At 38.3% G+C, this 11,417-nt stretch overlaps 1 protein-coding gene across 1 annotated transcript in view; it reads right to left on the bottom strand.

Moving 5' to 3' along the window:
* LOC106525331 (phospholipid scramblase 2) overlaps positions 1-11,417 on the bottom strand; it is a gene marked incomplete at its 5' end in the record, with an annotated part of 15,869 nt that overhangs the window by 3,106 nt on the left and 1,346 nt on the right. The window contains 4 exon segments of the mRNA XM_014019523.1: positions 1,480-1,641; positions 3,844-4,064; positions 4,159-4,201; positions 6,654-6,895. Of these exon segments, the coding sequence (XP_013874977.1) occupies positions 1,480-1,641; positions 3,844-4,064; positions 4,159-4,201; positions 6,654-6,895 (668 nt within the window).

Below are 11,417 nucleotides of genomic sequence, written 5' to 3'. Positions count from 1 at the left end.
AATAACTATTTATAAAGTGCTTTCAACAAAGTGCTGAACAGTTAAAAAAGAAAACATTGGGAAAAAAAGTTAAATACAAATGTCAAATTTAAGACACATAAGACAAAGTGTACAGGTGGGTCTTCAGATTAGCTTTAAAAACTTCCACTGAGCAGGCCAGCCTGATGTCTTGAGGGAGATCATTCCACAATATAGGAGCACGAAAGAAAAAAGCACGACCTCCAATAGTTTTACGTCTGACCTTAGGGATTACCAACAGACCAGTGCCCTGAGATCGGAGAGCATAAGATGGAATCTAAGGGTGGCGAAGGTCTGAAAGGTAGGGGGGTGCTAGGCCATGTAAGGCTTTATAGGTGAGAAGAAGCACTTTGAAATCTGCACGAACATGGCAAGGCAGCCAGTGGAGAGATGACAGCACCGGAGTAATATAATCRTATTTCCTTGTTTTAGTTAAGCAGGTTGTAAGGTTAGATAGATCGGTGCAGGTTCCAAGTGAAAAAGACATATACAATTGCAAGTCATCAGTATAACAATGAAAGGCCACATTAAAATGACGCAAAAGAAGACCAAGAGGCAGTAGAGAGAGAATTGCATGGGGCCAAGCACAGACCCTTGTGGGACCCCATAGCCCACAGTATTTATCTCAGAGAGCTCATTTTTAAAACTAACCCTTTGTGATCTTCCAGACAGATATGATCTCATGTTATTGCGATACATCGTCTAAGCCCTGACTGGAGTTAAAAAAAAAAAAAAAAGTCAGAGTGAGGCAGTAAAAGTGTTTCCGCTAATGTGCAGAGCTACATTAATAACCAAGCTATCAGTCTGTAAACCACATGTAACCTGAGACATGCTATTAGCAGAAATTGAATTTGGTGTTCATCCTCGACTGGATGAAGCCTGGCTGCAGAGGTCTGAGAGAAGAGCCACACAAAGTGCTTTCTTTAAATTAAAGTGCCTGTGACATGCCTATTCTTCAAAAACAAACTCAAAGAAAACATCTTTATACTTAACTGRCATTGTACAGATTATTTTACCCATTTTGTCCCATAACTGGCATTATATTCTTTCGAATTTGGCTCAGCCAAAGTGAAACAGGAAGTGACATCAAAGGGGAACTCTTTAATAAAATAAACTCGCTGGTTTGTGCTTAATATAACAAAATTATTTAAATTTTAACTCACCTTCGTCTCTCTTTGATAGTGACTAAAAATAATCTAAAGAAACATCCGATTCTTCTCTACAATCTGTTATCAGCTGTTGTAACAATGCTCTGTTCACATGCAGACATTCCCCTGTGACATCACTTCCTGTTTCTTCACATGCAAATATCTCAACAACCATTCATCTCAATGGTGTGAAATTTGTTTTGCAGTATGTTATCAATGTTATCTTTCCAAAAACGCATTCATGTTTATTACAAAAATTTGATGTCACAGACCCTTTAAAGAGCGTTAWCTCGTTACAGATCTGGGTTTTTACCTCAAAGTTGACGTCCCCGCAGCAGTTGCAGGCGAAGCAGGGCCCTTCCAGTCTCATCAGAGTCTCCTTGTTGGGGCCCTGGATGGAAAACTTGGGCAGGCAGGGGTGCCAGTCCTGCTTGACGTACCCGACGGTGGTGCCCGGTGGAGCCTGGACCTCCAGCTATTGTTGACATGTTGGAATTAAACAAGCAGAGGAGAAAGTCAAACAGACCGCTACAAATAAGACTTGGCGAGGTCACACGGTTTGTTGGGTTAAACAATGGAGCGATTGGAGCGCCGGTTATCATTCCTGCCGTCCTGCGTAACGAAGGTAACGAAGCTCACATGGCTCCTAAATGAGTCGTGAACAGAACTCTGAGTGTTTCGGTCGGTGGGAACGTGCGGAGCGCAGATTCAGGGGGAAGGACAAACAGAAGACTCAGTGAGGGGACAGGAGATCATTTGGGGGAACAAAGGGGGTCTTTCATGCTCAAATCAAACTGCTGTCAGAGCAAAACAACAAATTCACATAAAGGAATAGTTTAGCTGTTTAGAAAGGTTATGGCCAACTAATACCACTTTATTGGTTAGTTCTAGTTAGAACCAGCTCATTTTGAACRGGCTGACAGGACTGATGATCTAATGATAGATCTGAGTTGAGTCAAGACTAAAGTGGAGCTCTGTCRTCTACTTTATCAATCTTTACATCGGTTTCACATTACATGGTTACTCCTGCAGAAATATGAAGCTACTCCTGCTGAAGTGTCCCCTGGTTGCATCAAGTGCACTAAAGCCACAGTAACACCAGAATCATGGTAAACATTCATGTAAAGAAAACTCGTCATGAATCGTAACGAAAATTTGTTGTTTCTTAAAATGGCAGCAATTTACTTTGATCTTGGCCTCATTTCGTTGTTACAAATAGTTATAAATGAGCAAAGCATAGCAAGCTCTGGCGTGTTTTTTTTTTCTTTTTTTTTTAGATAAACGTTGAGTTTTCTATGGAAACACTTTTGGAATTGAACAAATTCAACCAGTGGATTTAGGTCATTATGGTTGACCCAATGTGTTTGCTCTAAACTGATTTGTTTTAAACTTTCCTTTAAGACCATAGATGAGATCTTTTATAAATATATTTAAAGTAAAAATCTGCTTTTTCAGCTTGTTGGATTTGTTAAACCCCAATGGCAGCGTTTGTCCCGTGTGATCTGTGACCTGGAAGGGTCAGGTTTGGCTAAGCGCACTCGTAACTACGCAGTGGCCTAATAAATTCTACGGTCCCATCAAAAATAACTACAGATATTATTTTTTTCTTAATTTATGTATTCCATTTTCATCCATGTCCATACACTCAAACAAAAATTTTTTACTGAATTTCCTACGCCACACCTCTAGCTGGCGACAACGAAATGCAAAGAACATTTTTGTTAACGGAAAAGAACATCAAGAGTGTCTTTGTTCTTTTGAAAAAGAAAAAAAAGAAATAAAAAAAACTACATTTTTTTATTATTAAACCAAAATAAAATTTTGAATAAAAAAATTTGACTGCTCAAACAGAGCTTACGTCCCAATGTGACAAACTGACTACCAGCACAATTGGACGGCGATTTCTCTGACTTTTCTCTGCACTTTTGTGTTTTTAATTCACATATTCAGGATTTAATTTTTTTCTGTGAGTAAAAATGATCAAATGAATTCTGTGCCGTTTTGGACATGCACATACAACTCTACACAGCGTATGTAAGGCTGATAAAAACGTACACGTCAGGCCACTTAGATAAAATTAATTAATTAAATGGTAATTATCTCCCCCCCATTTTAATTTACTGCATAAATTGGAAAGTCGACTAATGGTTTATTATCCAATTTTTTTAATAAATGAAAAGAAAAAAACGTTTGTTTTTTTTTTAAGTTTTTGTTTCAAATGAAAAAGCAAACAAACTGCCTGAACGCACACAATCAACTGACCTAACGTGCTTTGAAATTCTTTTGGAATGAGTATTTTTTTCCATAAGTTAATCAATAAGGTCAAATTTACACTCAATTTCTCAAAACGGAGCTCGTTCAGAAAGCTATCCTCAACCTGTAAGATATTAATCATTCATAACCTTTCACCACAGGGTTGTAAAACTYTACACCAACAACCCTCACCCTGCAGGAAAAAAAAATTATCAGGCGTTTTCGTGTTATTTGAACCATATCTGTTCACATTAGAGCCTAATCAGTGAGTGGAGTTAAATAACTCAGACATTCACCTAGGTAAATATTACATGTATTGAATCAGTCAAATCTGGAGCGAGTGCTRCAGTTTGTAAGTTAGAACAAGATTTGACTTGGCGTGGTAAAAGTACAGATATATTATAAACCCCCAGCAGAAACGGACCTCTTGCAGGCAGCAGGGACACCAGCAGGAGACGCAGCGGAAYGGCCGGATGAGGCGGATGACCTCTCGGTCCGTGTTGTCCTTGATCTTCATGTCGAAGCTGCGCAGAGAGCCGCAGCAGTTCCTGGTGCAGCAGTCGTTCTTCTCCTTGGCCTTGTAGATCTTCTGGCCCAGGCTGTTCTTGATCTCGTACTGGTTGTTGGTCTCGAAACCGATGAACGCTGGGGGCGAGGGCGGGAGGAGAAGCAATGGCGTTGAAACGTGACGTTCAGATAAAGACTTTTTTCAGGACCGTGAACKGGACAGAGGTCTTACCTTCCAGGAGCTCCACTTTTTGATGAATCAGGATCTGATCGATCTAAAAAATTATTTACAAAAAGACATGATTTTCTGATCAATCCAACTTTATTCATACAACGTATTTACTTCCTGTCATCAGAGAGCTTCAACACATGAAGGTATTTTAACGTTTGCAATGCAAATCAGTRAACACCCATATTTCCATAACTGATTCCATCTGAACTATCAAGCTTCACTTTTTAAACTTATCTGCACTATTATGCTTACAGCAACAAAAAAAGAAAGCCAGTAGCTTTAAACAACATGAAACAAATGTTTTTTTATTAAAAAGGAAAATATTTCACCTTATTTTGAAAAAAATTAAGAAAAAGTACCATTATATGCTGTTAATGATAAGTTGTAGGTCAGAAAACAACAACCACAGCAGATTTATTTGGATATTTTCGAGAGTACGTGTCTATCTCAAGTCCTGCGGGCCAAACGTGGCCCGTCATGACATTTTATGTGGTCTGTGAGAGCTTCAAAAATGAAATATGGTCTTTAGCCAGCACTGACCATAAACTACATCTCCCATAATGCATGTTAATTATTTTTTCCCAGAAAATTACAGCCGATAGTTGTCAAAATTCACCGTGCACTATCTCCATTTCACTTCATTTTCACCGGCTACTTTCGCTGTGTTCCAGTTGTACTGGGAAGTGGGAAATATCCCACTTACAAGTTGTAAACTTAAACTAAAAGGACCCTCCAGTGGGAATTCCATGTCTGAAAATGGGAAATTTCAGAATTCAAGACAGCAGCTGCTCACCACAACTCAGTAACTCTCCTACTTTTACTTTTAATAGTATCTCTATTATATTATTTTTTCACACGTAGTCCGCTGTAAACATAGTACTTTTCAGGGTTTATAGTTATGGCGTTCCATTTGTGCCGTCAGCTTGAGCGCGCAGTAACACTAATTTGAGAGCAGATATCAATATGAACAAACAATCATTTGAACTGTGTGCACTCAAACAACACGCTCACGCAGCTCCCTCCCTGCTTGCTCAACTCTCTTCCTGATTGTGSTYGACTCCTTCCCTCCCTCCTCTCAACCTCCCCTCTRCTCGCTCGCAGCTCTGTCTCTGCGCTCGCAACCCAAGTTATATGTAAATGAACCACATCACCAGCCAATCACAGACAGGGTTTTTTCATCCAATCAAAGCACTTATTGCAAATCTACTAAACCAAGAGGCTGAAGTGACAAAATCTTAGATGCAGGCCCATTAAATCAGTAAAAGATAAGATATATTTTATATATCTTGTAGGCAATGCATCACTGTAATCCAGGTAGAAAAAAAAAACATAAGTTTAACTATATTAACTTTTGGCATAAGGTGATATATTTAAATTTAAACATATTATCTTTTGTCAAAAGATAATATGTTAAAATTTTGTAGCCCAACAATACATATTTAGCTAAGCATAAGAATGTGGTCACTGTCATTGTGTATTTTAGAAAATATTTATAAAATACATTAGGATTAGGATACTTGTTGGTTTTGATATTATTTGTAGATATTCAAATTAAGCACTCTTGATACAACAGAATATCAGCAATGAAGAGGGATTAATAAATTAATTCGAATATCTACAAATAATATCAAAATCAACAGTAATTCATCTTAATGTAATTTAAAAATATTGCCTATAAGAGCCTAACAACAACAACAACAAATAATAATAATAATAATAATAATAATAATAATAATAATAATAATAATTTAAAAAGTTAAGTTAAACTTATGTTTTTTTCTACCTGGATTACAGAGATGCATTGCCTAAAATACACAATGACAGTAAGCATATTTTAGGCTTAACTAAATATTCTGGGCTTCAAAATATATAAAATATATCTTATTATTATCTTTTGCTTATTTAATGGGCCTGCATCTAAGATTTTGTCACTTCAGCCTCTTGGTTTAGTAGATTCGCTGTAAGTGCTTTGATTGGATGAAAAAACCCTGTCTGTGATTGGCTGGTGATGTGGTTCATTTACATATAACTTGGGTTGCGAGCGCAGAGACAGAGCTGCGAGCGAGTAGAGGGGAGGTTGAGAGGAGGGAGGGAAGGAGTCGAGCACAATCAGGAAGAGAGTTGAGCAAGCAGGGAGGGAGCTGCGTGAGCGTGTTGTTTGAGTGCACACAGTTCAAATTATTGTTTGTTCATATTGATATCTGCTCTCAAATCAGCGTTACTGCGCGCTCAAGCTGACGGCACAAATAGAACACCATATAAAGGAGGACGTGTTAAAACTGTTTMTATGCAGGAAACACCATGTAGAGCTCATCTAGGGTTTGTTAGCAGTGCTCAGGAACRTCACGTTTCCTGTTTAGTTGAAGTTAAACATGAAACRGTGACATTAATTACAACTGGCCCTTTAAGGACACCATTCATCTGGTCCTCAGTGAAAAGAGTTATACAGTACTGTTATAGAATTTAGGAAATGTGCCTTTTTTCGTCTGACCTACCTGTGTGAGGTATTCAAGTCCTGGTGGGACCCCAGTCGGGACAGAAGCTGGGGCTGATGAGATCCCCATCGGTGGACCGCCATACTCCGGCCCCTGACCTGGACTGGGTCCCATCGGGCCTGGTTGATACATAACAGGCTGAGCCGGACTGTAGGCCATGTTGAAGCCTGGAGGAGGTGCTTGACTGGGATCAGGGTAACCCCCTGCTGGATAAGGGGGCGTRGAATAACCACCTGGGTAACCTGAAGTAATACAAGGATATTTGTTCACCTTAAAGAAAAAAACATTTATTTAGACATCTGAAGTTTAAGATACTTTTCTTTAAAAAAATTTATGCAAAGCATTTTATATTTTGATTTTGACTGAATTGGTCCATGTGTGAGTGGGTTTATACGGTGGCCCACAAGGGTCGACAGAATGCAAAAGACACAACGGAAGTTAAGCTAAAACTTCTGGTCTTCTTCTTAGTTTATTTCTGTCGGTTGACAAATAACGACGTAGCACATATAACGACGTAGCACATATAACGACGTAGCACATATAACGACGTAGCACATATAACGACGTAGCACATATAACGATGTAGCACATATAACGATGTAGCACATATAACGATGTAGCACATATAACGATGAAGCACATATAACGATGAAGCACATATAACGATGAAGCACATATAACGATGAAGCACATTACTGCCACATAAAAACCAGTAGGTGGCAGTAATGTGCTACATCGTTATTTCTGTCGGTTGACAAATAACGATGTAGAACATTACTGCCACCTACTGGTATTTATGTGGACTGGATCTGTGGTCAAATAAAAAAACAAGATAAAACAAAAATTCATTCTTTCAAACAATCATCTTTCAAATATTAAATTAGTCTGAGTACTTTATTATTGAATTCCCTGGTAGAATTTCTATATTATATTTCCATTCTATATTCAAATTCTGCTTTAGCATAACTTCTGCTTTAYTACAACATCCATTTTAGTATAACTTTCGTTGTGGCTTTTGCATTTTGTTTTTCGACCCTTACGGGCCACCGTAGGTTTAAATACTTCCTGAACAGAACTTTAATTTGCAGTATATTGATAAACTGAATTCTGCTAATAAACAAAATATTCAAACTAGAAGTTGGCAGTGCAACTAAAAAGGAGAAGAAATAAAACAACAAAAGCACAAAAAAAACAAGAGTATGAATCCGCTTCCTGTTTTTAGTTCAAGAAGACAAAATAAATGTTCCCMGGGTCAAACAATGAGGTCATTCAGAGTCATCTTGATGACAACATGTGAACCTGTGTGCGATGGAGCAAATCTGTTTAGTGTGGATTGTTTTACCTGCAGAGAACCAATAATTATCTGAGGCACAGAGCAAACACAGAACCCAAGGGATATTTGCAAATCATCACATTCCGTTTTCATTTGACCCAAAGCCCAACTTTTTCAGAATTTGGGCACAAAAAATTAAATATCTACAGTTTTCTGTTAAAAGACTGAATGAAACGAATCAATGAAAGAACCGTTTGTTAGTCGTCTCTGATTTTTCTCACATGTTGGATTTAATACGTTATTCCTCTATTCTACTAAAAGTTGTTTGTAAAAGCATCTAATTACTTTAAAAATGTTTGCTTCTTACGTTTTTTACTTAAACGTCACCGTTTTGTTACAAACAACGCATACAGAAACGTATGTAGAGCTAAAAAGATAAAGTTCACACCAAGCACCACTAATCCTGGCAACTTCCAGCGTAAATAAATACACCTTTTTTTTCAGTCTTGTAATCGTTGTGTTTCTTGCATTATCTTATTTGGGAACATCTTGAATATTTGCTTTTCAGTAGGTTCACAGGTTTTATCTTTTGTAAATACGTCCATCTGGAAATAATTTTCTTCTTATCTCAGCTCTGAACGTGTCTCAGAACAGGCTGGGAAAACCTCTCCTGGCTTCAACTTCCTYCACGTGTTTCAATTAAACTCCTCCCTCATACCTTCCTATCAGAGAAACRTTTCATAGAGTTGGTCAGAGGTACACGGTACAGCTCAGGTCATTTCTACTCATATAGAAACATCTAGATTTGAATATTCAGGGCTTAAAGTGTAGCAGCCTACTTATGTTGGGTTCAAAGTCTTTGAACATCAAAAATACCAAACTTCAGACATCAAACTCATGGTTTATTATCGCCCACCATAATATTATATTTGTTTCTGTCTTAGCAAAACATCTCATGAACCTCTGAGCAGGTTTGACTAAAACTAATTGCTGGAGGTACCAACTGATTAGGAGTCAACCCCAATTCAAGATAGCCGCCACAGTGACCTCATTGTACAAAACTCAGAAACGGTTCCAACTCAGTAGGTTTTACATAAGTTCAGCCAATATTTGGTGAGGTGGTAGCTGAAACTGATTCAACACAAGCTCCAAGCACCACTCATTGCAGAACATCTTAGAAATACAAATATCTCAYGAACCGTGTGGACAGATTTGAATACAACTCAAACTGGTAAAAACTGAGGTGCTCGCCTTGTAGACCAGTGTTTTCAGCAGAGMAGTACGGTTCCAGATTCTAGAAATTAGTTAACTAATTAATGTAGCCTATTGTTAGTTTTTGTTGCACTATTAAAATATTCGGGGAWGGAAAAGTTTAAAAAGTGGCTTCAGTTTCACCATTTTGCTTAATACAACAGTTACCAAGCTAATAAAATAAAAGAGGGGTAATCTGAGTATTCAAATGTGTTGGTTCAAGGATTATTCCGGTTTACTACACCCAACACCTGCCAACAGTCCAGCTGTGATCCAGACTGTTCTTGTTTGACAAGAACGCCTGAAACATTTCAACTTGTGTTGGTTTACTGAGGCACAATTGGGCAACTGTGTGGAAATATTTTCAGACAGCTTMTCTTTCATCATCCTCGTGTCAGTCACGTTTTTTTGTAGTAACACCAAATTCACCCTCGAGGAATAAGCTACACGTGATTAAAAAGCACACTACTCACTAATGCCGTGGTAAGGGGTTTTGGTGAAGTTCTGTTCCGGTTGTTTGGTGTCGTCTTGGTTTCATGATGTTCAAATGTGATCAGAAGTCAAACCAGGAAATGCAATGGTCAGCTCTGGTGAGTTTTGCATTTATGCTCCTTGTAAATTGTGCAATAAAATACGAAACACTGAAGGATTGGACCTGTGCATTCAAAGGTTTAGAGGTCATTTAGTTCACCTGGAAAAGGTTTAACTGTGTGTTCTGCCAAAAACCAAATATCCCTAACTTTCTTTGAATAGTTGAAGTRCAACTCCCCCGCTTTGTCCAGAACAGTAACTGTCCATGAGGGGAAAAACAGACAGTCTCCCTCTTGATGCTGGGGTTTTAAAGATCAGGGKTCTGTTGCAAAAACGTTTCACAAGGAATTAAACCTGGATTTTCATGTAATACTGGATGAATTCATCTTCGATTCGGTTGCATGAAAAACAAGGCACATTTTTAACTAATCTGATCTCGACCAGGTTTAAAGTAGAGCTTATTTAATCAAATGATCTTATTTTGAAGCCGATATATACGGTAGAGGAAATTCTTTTCCTCAGAATTATGAGATCAAAGTAAAAAAATATATATGGGGGGTGGGGTCAGAATTCTGAGAAAAAAGTCAGAATTTTTTTGTAGTAGTCCTGATCCTCTTTTGTAGATACAGATTAGATAAAACAGTTTTTTTATCCTTTGCAGGAAATTACAGGTTAACAGCAGCAGCAGTTACGTGACATGAGGACGTCAACCAGATATAAATATAGAAATATTTACAAAATAGTGCAGWAGGGGTACATTCACTAGTTGCATACATTTCTATACTGTAGAACAGGATGATAGTCTGCAGGAAAGACTGACAGGAACGTCAGCCGATGACTTAAAGTGCTCTGCTGAAACACCTCCAGGACAAAGTGCTCACCTGTTCTTCATACACTAAGCAAGAGCAGAATATGTTAGATTAATAACCTTGTTAGCCTGGACAGATTATTTTTGCTTAATTTAAAGAAGATTCAGAATATAATCTAGTTTYGAACTTATTTTAGACGGCTAATTTTTTGCATTGTTGCATCAGAAATCAGTGTGCTTAAGTGGTAACACGCAAATCCTACGTATAACAGACCACACCACTGCTCTAAAACCAACACAGCAGAACCAGTTTGGTCTGTACAGATTCGTCTGATTCTTCTGGAACAGTGTTGTTTGAACAGATGAAACCCAGKTAGAGACGTTTACCCATAATGCACTGCACAGTGATTGAAGACAACTAGACACAGCACATCCTAACAGTCAAGCATGGTGGTGGAGAGCTGATGATCTGGGCTTGTTTTACATCTTATAATYATTAAGTCAACCATGTGAGCGGGGTCATAAAACAGAACTATAACCTCAACCACAGSAGCTAATCTACAAAAGCTTAAAAGAAAATTAAAGTGTTGCAACGAACCAAAGTCCAAACTGTAACCTGACTGAAGTCTGGTGGGACTTGAAGAGATCTGTGGAAAAAATACTCTGGAAACTTCAATGAACTGAAGTAATGCTGTAAAGAAGAGTGGGACACAACACCTCCACTAGGGGTGTCCCGATCCGATATTGATATCGGTTAGCGGTCCGATATCAGCCAAAAAACGAGTATCGGATTTTATCGGCCTGCATAAAAAATGTCTGATGTAAGCACTCCGATATTAGCAGTTCACTGACTCCGCTCCAGTGTTTCTATCCAGCAGCGCTTGGATCCAGTATGTAGTGC

Source organism: Austrofundulus limnaeus, unplaced genomic scaffold, assembly GCF_001266775.1.
Source record: "Austrofundulus limnaeus strain Quisiro unplaced genomic scaffold, Austrofundulus_limnaeus-1.0 Scaffold223, whole genome shotgun sequence".
Classification (NCBI taxonomy): domain Eukaryota; kingdom Metazoa; phylum Chordata; class Actinopteri; order Cyprinodontiformes; family Rivulidae; genus Austrofundulus; species Austrofundulus limnaeus.
Note: the sequence above shows the minus strand (reverse complement) of the source record. Positions and strands in the feature narration are given on the sequence as shown.